At 33.0% G+C, this 16,184-nt stretch overlaps 1 protein-coding gene across 9 annotated transcripts in view; it reads left to right on the top strand.

Annotated features, from left to right (window-relative positions):
- Positions 1 to 16,184, top strand: part of Pde7a (phosphodiesterase 7A) — a 169,077-nt gene that overhangs the window by 88,840 nt on the left and 64,053 nt on the right. For 4 of the 9 annotated variants that reach the window (XR_002393947.2, XR_002393946.2, XM_004842120.4 and 1 more), the window contains exons 2-3: positions 5,379 to 5,439; positions 8,790 to 8,873. Coding sequence is in view for 7 of the 9 variants with exons in the window: in XM_004842120.4 (XP_004842177.1) it covers positions 5,379 to 5,439; positions 8,790 to 8,873 (145 nt within the window). In the remaining 2 variants the exon portion in view is untranslated. Of the gene's footprint in view, positions 1 to 376; positions 468 to 983; positions 1,075 to 1,504; positions 1,543 to 5,378; positions 5,440 to 8,789; positions 8,874 to 16,184 lie in introns of all 9 variants that reach the window. The other 5 variants (XM_087190400.1, XM_087190401.1, XM_087190402.1 and 2 more) reach the window with 5 other exon arrangements.

Here is a 16,184-nt window from a genome sequence, read left to right as displayed (position 1 = left end):
TCATTCTTACCTCACTTTATTCCTTCTCAAGGGCTTTTTATGGTATCATTCTTCAGCATCAAAGTAGCTTTCCTCAGTATCATTCCCTTGAACAAGTTTTAATGATTAAAGAAGTTCAACTTTTAATATTATAAAATTAATGTAGACTTTGGATATACACATTTTAAACATTCTTTTTGGAAGAAAAAGAATTTACTATTGCCTGTATTTTTAAATTATAATTATTGAGGATTTCTAAACAATGATAAGCTTTTTAAAAACTAAAGTCCCACCTTCTGTCATGTTTTCTTTTTAAAGTCTTGCTGTTAATAAAATGTGTGCCTTACCTGTAACATATTGACAAAAATATAAGATTATGTACTTCTTGTTTTTGAAGTTTAATACCAAACATCAGGCTTGAGAAGTGCTTGATAGAAGGCTAGCTGGCCAGTTGCCTCTTGGACAAGAGTCTAAAACTAAAGAAATATGTAAGATTATTCTATTTCAATTACTTTTTCTACACTTGCATTAAAAATGATTATATCTTTCATCTACTATCCACCTTTTTTCTTTCCATATTAAAATATTGAAGAGTATTAAATTAAAATGTATAAGCCCATTACTATTTGTTAAGCACCACTTTGCTAAGCAACATAAAGCTTCTGAAAACTTAATTTTCTTTTTCAAGCAAATTTTAATCTCTATGTAATTTTTCACATTTTAACCATGTTGTCTCTTACTTGAAGTGATCCTCTTAGTGAATATAATTGGAGAAATCTCTTCAAGAAACAAAATATACAACAAAAATTCTAGTGTTTTAAAAGTTAAGAATTAATTTTGTTATACTGACAGCTATTTACTTGGCTTTTATAAAGGATTGGCTTACCAAGTTATGGAATGAAGGTCAAGTTAATAATGCATTAGTCGAATTGTGGACTTCTTAGTGATCTACCAAAAAACTAAGTTTTTAAACAAAAAAATGCTAATATCTTATTTTTAAAAAGTTTTAGAGGGAGGAAGAAGAGGAAGTGGACCAATGCAGTATTTGAATACTTCAGTCAGCCAACACAAGCAAGTTTTTCTAACAGATGTAAGGTGTATATATTTTGAGAAAGCTCATTGTACTATATTAGAGAAAACTGGTTTGGAACTTTGGCGATGCTTATGGTACTGTCTTTTAGTATTGTCACCAGAAATTTTATTTAGTGATATAGTGTTTAAGACCTTTAGTCATCAGTTTACTAATCTACAAATAGAACTATATAAAACTTATCTCATAGAGTTCTTATTTCAGTGAAATGAAATTTTGTATGAAGGCACTTGGAGCATTTTCTGTTATTGCCTTGCTTTGTAAGAAAAATACACTTGTTTTTGTGTGCTAGGTCATCCAGTAGAAAACTTGAACAAAATAAAAAAGTGGCACATCAAATGTGTTCACTAAGATTTAAAACATGTCTGTCTTTATAAGTTATGTATTAACTAATATTGTGAACAACTTTTACACCTTTTGTCATTTGCCTTCAAGTCAAATCTTTATGGAAGAATGATTCACCCTGATTCAAGGTGAGTGAGTATCTTCCCAGGGCTCTCAGAATGCCTGTGAGCACAACAGTGGAGTCTTTGGAACCTTACAGTTTAACTTGTTTGTGCTGTGGCTGTCAGTTTCTGATTAGCTCAGCCTCGCCCATGTTTTGACCTATAACTAGTCTGCTTTACAAGCTGTTCCCAGGATGGCTAAATTAGAAGAGTCACGAGTAGGAGCCTCAGTTATTTCCATTCACTGGTTAGGTGCGGTGGGAATGTGGATGTTCACTCAGAGTACTTTATGACTGACCTGTGACAGAGAACTTCAATGAGATTTGTTCTACTATTTTTATTAAAAATTAAATTCTACTAATACATAGTTTTTAACATGATAATCCTTAAGGAACTTATATCAAGGCTGTGCAACAGTGTATAAAACACCTGTTCTTAAAACAATGATTCTAACATGGAAGCAAAATTTGATTGTTCTAGTTCATAATTTATAGTGTATTTTTCTAAAATGAATTATTTTAGATTTTTCTTCCTAGAGTGCTTAGTGAATGAACTTAATATTCATTGTACTCTTAATCCTTAAGGAGGTAAATTATTTACCCAAATTGTTTTCATTGATGGGTTCAGATATAATTTTTAAAGTTTATTCTTTAAAAATTTTTGTCTCAGTTGGGTTTATTTAGTAATAACTACATCTTGTGTTTCAGTATAGCACTTAAACTAAATATTTATAGAGCAGCCTTACTTAATACTTTTCAATTAAAAGAAAGATTTGAGTATTTTGCACATCCTTAAGTACTATTTTGGTAAGTTTTTGCTAAGATTGATATAGGTCTGACCTTTTAAATATCCAAATTAGTAATTCTGTAAATAAGTTTAAATGATTACCTTAAAATAAATTTAGCATGCCATAAATGACAATCTAGATAATTTTCATTACCCATTTTTTGACATAATACTATTTTATTTCACAGAATTCTCTCGTCAGTATTTTTCCGTTTTTAATATGTGAAGTGATAAATGAGATTTTGCCTTTTTATTTAGTGGGTACTTTAGTAAATATGCTTCCTACATAAAAACATAAATAATAATCCCAACAACCATCCCAAAGAGGACTATTAGAAATAACAGCTTAAAATTTGTTTCAGTAGGCTACTTAATCAAGTTATCTAACACTGCAAGATTAATAGGTATTGGCCATGCCAAGCTATTACATAATGTATCTGTAGTTTTGTTAGTAAGTTTTAGTCCAACCTTTTGGTTTGCCTGGACTGCACCAAATGAGGAAGAATTGTCTTGGGCTGTGTATAAAATATGTAATATAATTAATGTAACAAAACTTCCTTTTTTATATTTTAACTTAATAAATTATTGTACAAAATAACACACCAAGCCCAAGTTTAATAAATAAAACTTACATTTATACTTGATAACAATGTCTGTCTTCACAGGTACACACACATACAAATTTACAATCTTATGGGGCTGCATTGCTAGCTGTCCAGGACCACGTGTTGGACACGCCTATTTTAGCTGTTAGAAATATTTATTTCCACATTGGCCCTTTCCAGGCTATAAGGGTTACCTCTAGTATAGCAGTGTTTAGAGAAGACAAGTAATCTAATGAGCTAAATATCTTAGGGAGGGGATTGGAACAGAGCTGTGAGTGGTGCCTTCTAACATCAAGTGATCACAGTGGGCTCTTTACTCCATAATAAATAGTTTACCATGAAACGCTGCAGCGGTGCCCATAGATACTGCATTCTATTGGTAGAAGACATGCTAAGCAGGATGCTGGAGGTGTATTCTGTGTGTTTAGTCACTTGGGATTTGTGATCATCCTTTTCTTTGTAGATTTCTTTGTAAAAGACTTTTTATTTTACTTTTAATTTTGTTTTGTGATATATAATAACCATACTTGCTACAATTATAAAAAGGTACAAAGTTATACATTGAAAAGTCTCCCCTCTGCATCTGTGTCCCTCAGCATCCTTAGAGAAAACCAATGTTCATAGTTAGAATTTTATTTTTGTTTGAAATGTCTGTTTCTCTTACATTTCATGAACTTTAAAAAAAAGAATACGTGAATCATGCAAGATTTTAATTGATATTTTTCTCTTAAATCATAAGTGTTAAGGATATAATTTAAGGTTTGGGGGATTGTTTTGCATACTAAACCTAAGAACTTTAAATAAATTAAACTTTCTTTTTAATTTAGAAATTCTATTTTTCCCTTGAGATTTGTAGATATTTGTTGAGGAACTGTAAACCCCATGCCAGAGTTTTATGAAGATCATTAATCCGATAGTAAAAAATGCAAATCATGACTTTAATGTGTATTTCTCTTTTGAATGAGGTTGAGCATTTTTCTTTGTGCTTATTAATAAACAATTTTTCCTCCACACATTTTAAGTCTTATATTTATTATACTCAAAATTACTGTATATTCTTGAATTTGTTTCTAGATTTTCTTTTGTTTTCCCCATTTCTTTGCAGCACCATTCCATTGTATATGTTAATCTCATGGTGCCAGTTTCATTTATTACTGCTTTTTAAAGAATTCTTGGACCTTTTAATCCAACTACTTTTATTGATTATTATCATTGTGCTAGGCTGTGTTGTGAACGTTGAAATGTGTCCTAGATCTGGCAAAGTGGTGAACAAAGTCTTCATCTCCATAGAGCTTAGAGTCTATAGGACGTTTGTTAAATTTTTTCTCCCAGATTTCTTAATGTATCCATGGATATCAATTACACTAGTTGTTTATTCATCAATTTATTTATAAATGATTCAGTAGTCATTTACTTACCAGATATTTATTTAGAGATAGGTGCTGTTTTAGGTCCTGAGAATACTGTGGTGAATAGGACAAATAAGGAATTGCTCGTAGTACTTCTGTTTTAGTATCAAACAAGATGATGTCAGTGGAGTGCCACACAGAAGTATGGAGCTGTAGAACAGGGTAGCTTTAGATTTCGTAGTTAAAGTATATCTGTCTGAGAAGAGACATTTCATCTGAGACCCAAGAGATAAGAGGAAGTCAATGATTGCAGTGATCTAGAATGGGGGAACAGCAAGTGTGAAGGCCAGACACTTGGCACATTTGAGAAAACCAAGCAGGCCAACAAAGATGCATCACAAGGGTGAGGGCAGGTGGTAAGATCAGAGAACAGCATGGTGGGCAGATCACAGGGAGCTTTGGAAATCAGACCTGGAGTTTGGAACTTATTCCAGGTGCAAGAGGAGCAGTGGAGGATTTTTGAGCAGGAGCTCAAATGATCACTGACTTCTATTTGAACAGCGGTACTGGGGCCAGGAGATAGACCAGGAAAACCAGTAGATTAATCTTTTCCTTGCTTTTCCATTTGGTAACTTCTATGAATCCCTTAGAATTCAACTTGTAGCCAAGTGTGGTGGCGTACATCTGTAATCCCAGCATTCTGGAAGGCTGAGGTAGGAGGATCACAAGTTTGAGCCCAGGTTGGACAATTTAGTGACTTAGTGAGACCCTGTCTCAAAAAAAAAAAAAATGTGAAAGAAAGGGCCTGGGGATGTAGCTACAGTGCAAAGGCCCTGGGTCTAATCCCCATTACCACAAAGGAAAAAAAAAAGGTCAATTTGTATGTCACAGATCATTTCCACTCTGTGTCCACTTTTATGGTAGTTATTACTTTATACTGTGTTAGAAGTGTTTCTCCTTCAACTAGACATTTCCAGAGCAGATACCGTATCTAATTTCCTTTTGTATATCCAGCTTCTCTTGCACAATGCTTCACAATTAATATATCATAAATGCATGTTTGCTGAATTGAATTTTAGATTACATTATATTGTCATGTATTAAAATGTGTATTTTTTTCTAGAGACGTGGAGCTATTTCCTATGATAGTTCTGATCAGACTGCATTATACATTCGTATGCTAGGTAAGCACTATTTAGTTTTTATCGTTATCAGTTAATCTTGTTATCATATATTATTATTGAGGTTGATATATCTTTCATTAGGTAGTTTTTCATAACTTAAAAGAAATAATCTATTGTATCAAAACTTAGAGTCTAAAAACTAATGTTGAATATGATATGAATAAAGAAGGGCATTTTAGAGTTATACGTAATTGAGAAATCTCTGGCTTAATTACTAGGACACTGTCGTTAGTACATTTGTTTTGCTTTGTTTTGTTTTGTTTTGTTTGATACAAGGTCTCTATAAGTCACTGAGTTGCCCAGGCTGGGCTCAAGCTTGCAATCCTCCTGCCTCAGCCTCCAAGAGTGCTGAGATTACTGGAGTGGGCCATATGCCTAACTTGTTAGTACACAGTTTAAACCACTTTTGAACATTCTTCGTTGAAAATAGGTTTGTAGAGTTGCTAAATAAAGGAGATGAGTGCCAACATGGTTGAAGATGAGACCCTAAAATACCTGATCAGATAGACCTGTCTCTGGAGGTATTTTGTTCTCAGTTGACTGATGTGTAAGTATATACATATAACTTTTCTTTTCCTGTCTTCACCCACACACTCCGTGACCCCTTGCACTTTAATTCATACTATTAAACATGTATGTTAAGGTTTCAGTAGGCAAATTTACTCATCTTTTGTTGGAGGAATCTCCTGTGGCTCCTTTCCTCATGTGCAGAATTCTTCCATCTTTAATGTATTGAGCCATCTTTATTTTTCACATAACTCAGGTTTTTTAAGTGTAAATATTCCCATAAGGTTTTGATTTTGCTCTTTTTTCCTCTTTAATGTACTTTCTGTGTCTTACCTGCCTCAATTCTGTTCGGCCCTAGTACTTTTTTTTTCTCATAAATGTTCAGCCTTTTCTTCTTCACCTCTTATATCTCATTCTACAAACATGTTTAGGATTCTCTTATCCTTAAAATAGCGCTAGACTGATAGGTAGTGTGATTGAAAAGTACAGTAAACATTTCATGTTCATTTTGGTCATTTTTGGGAAAGGGCTAGAGTTGGCCAGTGCCCAGTCCTGTGAATAAGGTGGATGTGAGAATACACCATAATGTTTTTATAAGCCTGTCTTTCCGTTGCATGGCACTTTGCAGTAGCATTTACCATGTTTTTTATCACATCTTATAAAGACACGTAAGAGGAATTCCAGAACTGCTTCAAAAAATGACAAGAATGATAGGTGTGTTTGAAGTGAGATTAATGATAATGTGTACTTGTACTGGAATAAATTTTTTAAAATTTAAAATTCACCACACATTTTAATCACCCATTGTCTTTAATATTTTGAAACAGCTCCACATGGGTATATTTGGATACCTCAAACTTAGCATATCTTTGAAAAAAAAAAAAGGTTTGTGTTCCCCAGGTCTCTGTTTGGTAGCCTTTTGCCATGTCAGTAAATATAAGTCTACTCTTCCAATTGTCAGGTCAAAAACTCAGAGTCATTCCTTACTTCTCTTTCTTATACACTCTATGCCTAATTCATCAGTTAAACCCTGTTAGTGCACACCTCCAATATACATTTAGAATCACATCAGCTAATGTTATTGGCACTCCAATCTAAACCATAGCTACTGCCTTTTATTTGTTCCTTAACTGGTCCTGTCTATTTATGAGGCTATAAAGTACCTGGTATTGCATCCATCTGTCTATTCTAACTGTAGCAGCCAGAGTAAACCTTTTTAGGCATAAATTAAGTCATCTTACTCTTCCATTTAGAAACCTCTGATGGTTTTTTATGTTACAGTAATAACCAGAGCTGTTACAATGGCCACAAAGGCCCAGTATGCAGTGTCTGTACTGGCTTTCTGATCTCACCTTTCATCAGTTCTTTCACTCACCTGACTCTTGCCACACTGGCCTCTTTGCCTATCTTTGAACCTATCAAGTGTACTACTAGCTCAGGGTATTTATGCCTGCTGTCCTTTATCCTTGGAAACCTCTTCCTCCTGATACGTTCAGCTCACACTGTCTCATTTCCCTCGTGTTCCTCCTCATATATATCCTTTTCAGTGGGGATGTCCTTGACCACACTGATTAATCACCCCTCCCATTTCATCCTCTCTGTTCCTCTTACCTTTAAGTTTTCTCCAGGGAACTTCTTATCATTTTCATAAAATGAAGGTATATATTTTCTGTTTTTGTCTCATTCGATGAAAAGATAAACTTCATGAGCAAGGACTTTCGATATATTGTTCAATGCTGTATGTCCAATGCCTACCACATACAAGTGCTCAGTAAACCTTTATTGCCGTGAGAGGGGATCACCACATGAAAGAGGTGATCAATCATTTGTGGGGCAGAGTCACATTAGATGTAATGAGCCTGGAAGGAAAGGATGCTCTTACTTAGAGAAACAAAAAGGAACCAGGAGAGCCTTCCAGATAGAGTTGCAAGAGTATGAGGATGGGGCTGAAGAACTGGGGCTATGAACTTGGAGGTTGTAAAAATGTAATGAAAAAAGTGCTGTTTTTTGGAACCCCCAGGGCTAAGTCTGCACTAACTTTGTGGCATGGAGCATGCTATTTAACATCTCAAAGTCCAGTTTCTGTATCTATAAAATGGTGAATAAAATTGCTTGGACTTTATTAGAGAATTCAGTAAGGCCATTTCTTTAAGACAAAAAGAGTGCGTGCTACATGGCTGCTATGGTCATGTTGCTATATAGAGAAATAAGTCTTTATGTCGTGTGCATACATGTAGGAATAACACTGAGCTTGTAAAAACCAAACTTTAAACAAGCTAAAAACCTTGAGTATACCACTAACAGTGAGATGAGAGAAGATCAAACTGGACATAGCAAAGGCTGTAAAACTTAATTTCCTACATATTCATTAAATTGTAAACTTCATGCTTAAAAGTAAATACTGTATTTTTCTATTTTTCATGTCCTTTATGGTCCATAGTATAATGTTAGATACAAAGTAGACACTTAATAAATATTTACTTCTTGCTGTGGCTTTTTAAGGTTTTGTTCTGAGGATTGTCTGTCTCCTATAAAGTAGATTTTATTTTCCTTTTAAGTCCATGTGATGTTAGGTTGGATTATCATACACGTGAATTATACTTTAAGGCTTACCTCATTAAACTAAAGACAATAATTAGTATTATTGTGGGAGTAAATTTTTGAAAAATCATCCTTATCTAGCCTTATCAGTAAAATTTGTGAACCCCTTCAAGTAGAACCCCGTGCTATTATATCATTAATGGGCTGGGGTTTTTTTTAATACCACATAGGCCTCCTTTGCATATGGAATCTTCTTCACAAATGACAGCCTTTTTTTTAAACTTACATTTTTATTCTTCCAGGAGATGTACGCGTAAGGAGCCGAGCAGGATTTGAATCAGAAAGAAGAGGCTCTCATCCATACATTGATTTTCGCATTTTTCACTGTAAGTGTTGGTAGTCACAGTGTTTCTCCCAGACTTTCAAAACTAAACTTCAAGTCTTCATGAGTTTATGTAGTTTTACTAAGGGAAAAGGAAGACAAGAAAAAAAACTATATTGTGTTGGAATTTTTAAAAGCCTTTAGATCATAAGTGACACTATATTTTTAGATAATGTTAATAAATGTTTAGAGATGATTAGGTGGGGAAGGTATTAAAATATTCATAGTTTAATTATTAATAAATAATGAAATAATTAAATATTAATAGCTGAAATAGTTTTTCTTCTTTTCTAATTTAATTGTGAAATTGCTTTAGTAAATTCTTAAATAAAGAAGAAAGGTTGGTCTTAGAAAAACAAAAAGTAAGCAGGAAAGCCTTCCAGGCAGAATTGTAAGAACATGGATGGAGCTGAACTTGGACATTGTAGAAATGTAATGGAAAAATCTTTAAAAGATTTTTTTTAATTGATTCATTACAAATGGTTTGTTTTCCCTGCTTCAGACAAAATGTTTTTGTGCAAATGGTATTTTAGAAAGTTAACAAGGTGTTATCTTTTTGGTTTATTTGAAAATACACATCACCTTTAAAGATACTGTTAGAATGCATATTTTAAAAGAAAACATTCTATATGTGTCTAAACCATCATGAAGAGAAAGGGAAAAGGCAGAATTTCTAACCCCCTTAAAAGTAAATGCATTAAATTTGAATTAGCACTCTAAAAATTGAGAAAAGTGGGCAAAATATAAATGACATGTATTTGAATAAATCAGAATATTAATAAGGCAGAGAGAGGTGACCCTAGCATTTCAAGCCACCCTTTTCCTGAATATTGTGCTGATTCTAAGAAGAGTGAATAAGAAGCTGAGCAGAGTTTTGATGGGCACTTAAGACTAGAGAAACAAAAACAGGTCTTTAGAGCCCACTAAAGTTGAGGGGTTAGTGTTGGTAAACCCTCTGTGCTTAAGTTGGAACCGCAAAATGCCACCTACACCTTAGAAATAAATCCTAGCTTTGAAATGTCTCATTGATTATATTAATGTGATCTGTGACTATAATACTTCTAACCATGTGTGAAAGAGAGATGGTGGTCATCCCTCTAGTTGATAGCTGTAAGCATAACCCAGAAAAATATTCCAGGTAAAAACTGGTCAAGTCTTTTCATTCTTGAAATACATGGTAACAGTGTGCAGAAATACTCAGGACCTCCATGGAGGATTATTCTTCCAGTAGCAATAACTCCTAGGATGTCCATATAAAACAAACACCTTTTGTATATTCATGGTTCTGAGAGTCAGGAATTCACTTAGGGTCTATCAGATTTGACTTGCTTGTGCTGTACAGTATCTTAGTCTTCAATTGGGAAAAAAGCTAGAGATGACAGGTATGGCTTCAGTGGGTCCATATCTAGGACTATAGTTTTCCTTATGTCATCACCTGGGGTTGGACCTCTAGAATGGCTTCTCCACTCTGAGGTCTGGGTGCTGTCACTGAGAAGACTAGCATTTCTGTAGCTGGCCAGTCTGTCTCTCTGTCTCTGTCTCTGTCTCTTTTTCTGTCACTGTCTGTCTGTCTCTGTCTCTGCTTGCCTCTCTCTCTCTCTCGCTCACTCTCCAGTAGTTTCAGGGTAGTTGGACTTCTTACATGTAGCTGTCTTTTCCCAGAGTAGGCATTACAAGAGAGAGGAAGTATAATAGGCACTCTTAGTCAGCTATGGTCTGAGCCTGGACCCTGACATAGCATCAAGTTTCTGTACTCTGTTGATCAATCATGTCCCACCGCTTGCGTGAACTTATGGAGAGAGGATGTGGACCAGTTATCAAAGGGAGTAAGCTCAAAAAAGATTTAATTTTCTGCTTCAATATGATACAAAATGTGATGAAAAAGTAATTAGGATCCCACAAGGATGAGAGGAAGAATGTTGCAGAAGCAGTCTTTGAAGAGATAATGATGATTGAGAAATCTTTAAAATGTGATTTTAAAAACCGTAAGGCACAGATGTAAGAAATATTATAAATCTCAAGTAAATTAACAGTAAAAGAAAACCATACCTATATGTACCCATTATAACTGAAAACCAAAGTCAAAGAGAAAATATTAAAAGTAGTGAGAGAGACAGAAAATCCCTTCAAAGGTACAGTTCTGAAATCGGCTTAAACAGATTAAGTTTTTTCTCTGGCGCCTCCAGCTTGGTCAGTAACTCCACAGGATGCACTGAAATCAGAGGCAGCTTCATTCTCAGCATCCTGGGCAGCAGTGGAGAGTGAGGGCTGTGCCGTGCAGACTGCAGTAGGGCAGACTGAAGGGGCTGTACTGTGAGGTGATGCTGAGGCAGAGGTGCTTCATTTTGGACAGAAACCAAGAAGTTAGAAGATAACAGAAAGATAACTCTGAGGTGCTAGAAAAAAAACTGTCAAAGTAAAATTTCATCTACAAACTCTTCTAGGAAATAGAGGAAAAAGGACACATTTCACAGTTTCTTATGATAAGGCCAGCATATTCTTGACACCGCTCTCTGATGTGGAGATGACAAGAACAGAAAATCACAGCCAAATCCCTCATGAATATAGATGAAGTATCCTAAATAAAATATTATTAAATTAAGTTTGTAATATATTGGAAGACTAAAATGTTTTGATCCAATTTGTATTATTTTAGGAAATGTAAGTTTAGTTTTGACATTGAAAAAACCTATCAGTATAATTCACTACTTTAATAGAATAAAGGAAAAATTATGGGTATAACAATATGCTAATTGCTAAAACGATAGTGTTAATTGCCAGTAAAATCAAATGCTAAAAAAATTTCTCATGAAATTCAACATTTGTTCTTTGTCAAAATTCTGAACAAGTTATGAAAAAGAACAGTAATTTAAGTAATCTGAAGAAAGGTATCTGCAAAACCCACAGCAAACATTATATTTTATGGCACAGTATTAGAACTTTTGTTTAAAGAATACACAACTATATCATTTTATTCCAAATTTTCATCTTAAGGAATATTATAATTAGAATAACTTGGGTCACTTTATTTGAATCAAAAATCCCTGGGTCTATATTTTTATTATATACAAAACCCCTTGTATCATAACTGCTATGTAATGAGTAGAATACAGAATTAGACTCAGAGGTAGATAAATTACCTTGGGCAAGCCATTAAGATTGTTGATAGGGGCCAGGGATTTAGCTCAGTGGTTCCGGGGCCTGCCTTGCAAGCGCAAGGTCCCAAGTTCAATCCCTGGTACCAAAAAAAAAAAAAAGTTGTTGATGCTCTTTGATTCCATTATCTGTTAAAGGGAAGGATGTTAATTTTTATTTCTTTTTTTCCCATTTTTTCCTTTTCTCATATTGATTCCTTTCTCTTCTTTTCTTTCCCCAACCCCTCCCCCTTCCCCTTCCCCTTCAGACCTTTTTTTCTCTATTTCACATTATCTGTTATACATTTAGGCCTTATTTACACTTTCATTTTCTCACACCAGAGAAACTATTCAGTATTTACACGTGTGTCCTATTTATTTCACTTAAGAGTATGGCCTCAATGTGCATCCATTTAGCTATAAATGTCTCTAGTTTCTCATTCCTATGGCTGAGTAGTACTCCATTTTATTAAACACACACACACACACACACACACACACATTTTCTTTATCCAGTCACCTTTTTAGAACTTTCTTAATGAAAGATCAAAAATATCCCTTATCACTTTCTCTATTGAGTATTGTTTTAAAAGTCCTAGCCATCACAATAATGTAAGAACAAGAAATGAAAGTGTAAAGATTAGAAAGTGCCATTATTTATGGATGTTATGGTTATGTACTCAGAAAATTTATTAGGATTAATCAATGAGTTTAGCCAGGATACAAAATCAACATATAGTTGTTTTTCTATAAAGCAATACTGACAAAATTGAGGTAATATGTAATTTAGATTTGCATCAACAAATCACATATGTAAGGATAAAAAGTCTAAGACATGTATGGCTACATACATGTAAGTCTTTACAGAGAAAAAGTAAAGAAGATCTAAAATGAGGGAGGAGAGGGGGACAAAAAAAATTAAGATGTGTTACATAATGTACAAATTCCCCATGATGAATGTGAACATTATGTACTACAAACATGTACAAGTAAAGAAAAATAAAGTTAAAAAAAGACTTAAATGAATGGAGGCATATATCTCCATTCATGGATTTCAAGATTCAATATTTAAAGATGTCAGTTTTCCTCACATTAATCTATGTAGGTTTAGTGAAATCACAATGAAAAGCTGACTTTTTAAAATGGAATCAACAAGCTGATTCTAAAACTTATCTAAAGATTTGAAAGCTAAAAATAGTTAAGACAATTGGGGAAAAATAAATTATAAAATTTACTTCTAGGCATCAAAACTCAAAGCATAATAATTGTTAAGTGATATTGGTTCAAGGACTGACAAATAGAATAATGGCACTTTATAAAGTACAGAAATATGTCCACATGTATATGGCATTTGATTTGTGACAAATGGTGGCAATGAGATGGATAAAGGTAAATAGTGCTTAGTCAAATGGTTATCCATATAAAGAAAATTAATTATGGCCCCTTTTCATACTAGACATGAAAAAATCAAATTTTGGTGAATTGACTTTGTCAAGTTATGCTGATAAATCAGATCAGGTGAGGAATGAGAATTAATTTAGTTATGTGGAGGTGATGGCAACCGAAGCCTGAGATTAGAGTAGATTTAAGAGTGAATAGGAATTAGATATGGTAAGTACAGACAACTCTTAGCTTTGCTGCAAAAGGGAAGGAAGTAGAGAGCTGATGGGGAAGTACAATCACTGGAGCTAGAAAATAATAGCAAAGCTACAAGATAATTAAAGATGTGTATAAAAACCTCTGAAATTTAGCTAAAGTAGTTCTTATAGAAAAATTTATAGCCTTAAAATATTTGTATTCAGAAATGAGAAAGAAGTAAGTAAGAAGTAAGTCAACTAGTCCAATCAAGAAATTAGAAGAGGTATAGCAAGGTATAACTAAGAAAAGGTGAAGAAAGCAATTAGTAAAGATAAAAAACAAAAATATGACATTAGAAAAGTAAAATAAAAATGTAACTATTATGTACAGTAAATTGCTAGCTTAAGAAAATATTAAATGGAGCTAAGATGCATACTCAAAATAAAAAATAAGGGAGGAGGGGCTGGGGATTTGGCTCTGTGACACCACACCTGCCTTGTAAGCGCAAGATCCTGAGTTCAATCCCTGGTACCAAAAAAGGGGGAGGGGTAATCTCCATAGACATAAAGGGAATTAAAAAATCAGATTCCTTTGTGTGATCCTAAAATATATTTGAACAATTGTATGATCCTCAAAATTTTCGTGAAAGTTACAGTTTGTCAAAATTTTATTATCTTTTTATAAAAATATTTGACTTAACATTGCCAGGCATAGTGGTACACAACATGTTACAGATGTCTTGTTTTATTATTATTTATTGTTACAGTCCTGGGGATTGAACCTAGGGCCTTTGCACTGAGCTACATTTCTGCCCTTTTATTTTTTTAGTTTGAGGCAAGATCTCTCTGAGTTACTAATTTGCCCAGGCTGGGCTTGAATTTGGAGTCTTCTTACTTCATTCTTCCAGATATATTCTTACTTTTAAATGAAATAATAAATATTTTACAGTTTTATTTAACAATTCTATATTTAACTTCATAAAATAAAAACATTCTCAAAAAGTTAATAGAAATTAAAAAGTAAATAAAAGAATGGATTCAGATTTATAGCAAATAATAGAGGTAATATCTTTATAAACCTTACTCTCCTGTTCTACTTTGCATTTATTTGATAACTGCTAAGATTCAGCACTGCCTCACATTTACTTACTAGTAATTATACCTGGCTAATATTATTTTACTATGAAATTGTTAAGATGTCAATATTTTTCTAATCATTCTGTAATTTTGCAAAAATACTTTTAATAACATGGAAGAAAATACTTCTAATATACAAAATTAATTAGACAAGCACCAAACACCATTAATTATCAAATAAATGTGTTTTAAAGCTACAATGAAAAACTAACTTGTTAAATTAACAATTTTTAAAAAAAGATAACCCCCAAAACTGAGTTTGGTAATATAGCAATTTTCTCTCATATGTAGTTGATAATAAAGTTGAAGTGACAATTAGGGAGTAACTTATAATTATAAGTAATACTTATAAATTGCCGTTAAAATATTAGTGATGGTAAGTCCATGTCAAAAATAATATTCACCTATTTTTAAGTAAATATATTATGTATATTTTAAAAATAAATATTTAAGTAATATTAAATTTTTAATTTGGTATATATCAATAGCCAGTTCTTTGGTGTGGTTAGTAACTTTTGAGGGCAAACGAGTTCTGAAAACCAACATGTTAGAAAATGCTGCATACGGTTTACCTCTCTAAAATTCTGAGGGCCAGAGATTTTTATAGCTCTTATACTCTTGTAGATGATAAAAAAGAAAAGTTAAAAATAATTTTATAAACCAAATATATCATTTTAGAAGCAAGTCTAGTATACTTACCATAAATATCAGATAAAACTTTTAACAAAAAGAATTCCAATAGCATAAAAGAATAATACTCCAGGAAGCAAGGATGACTTAATATTTTTTTCTGTAATAATACAGTGGAAACTAGTAACATTGGTTGCTTCCAGAAGGGCAACTGGGTGGCTTGATGACATGAAAGGGAAAGAAAACTTTTTTTATTGTAGACCTTTTGAATTTTGATACATATAAATTTTATTACTAGTTGAAAAGTTTAAATATTTTTAATGTTGTAATAAACAAGGGTAGGTTGTAAGAAAATCATTGAGAGAGTTAAGTCTAAATATTAATATTAGTCCAAAGAGAAGTAAAATTGTATTTGGAGTCTAATACATCCCTTGGTTTTCACTAAATTTAGTGAAATTGAGGATTTGGAAAATATAATTGTTATAAGGTAAATATCTCTAAAGCAGTAAAAAATAATATGTATACCTTCTAAATTGTTAGGAAATCAGGAACAAATAATATAAAGATGAAAGCATAAGACTAAATATATTGATGGTGGTAATAAAGATAAATAAGTTTAACATAATAAGTTTAACTTATTCCTTTTAGGAGATAAAGATGCTGAGATTGAACAATAAATAGAACTTAAGAACAAAGAGTGGTTTGAAATAATATGAAATATCACCCTCTTCAGGATGAAGGCTTTGGGGATCTGTATTTATATTCTAATCTACTGGTATAGAAACTTTACAGTATGGTAACTTACACCAGTAGAGGTAGCTCTCATTTAAGAGCAGC

The sequence above is a fragment of the Heterocephalus glaber genome, unplaced genomic scaffold (genome assembly GCF_053883595.1).
Source record: "Heterocephalus glaber isolate CG9 unplaced genomic scaffold, H.glaber_assembly_v1.0 deba00001553, whole genome shotgun sequence".
In the NCBI taxonomy this organism is placed as follows: Eukaryota; Metazoa; Chordata; class Mammalia; order Rodentia; family Bathyergidae; genus Heterocephalus; species Heterocephalus glaber.
The sequence above is the reverse complement of the archived record's forward strand: the minus strand, read 5'-3'. Positions and strand labels throughout refer to the sequence as shown.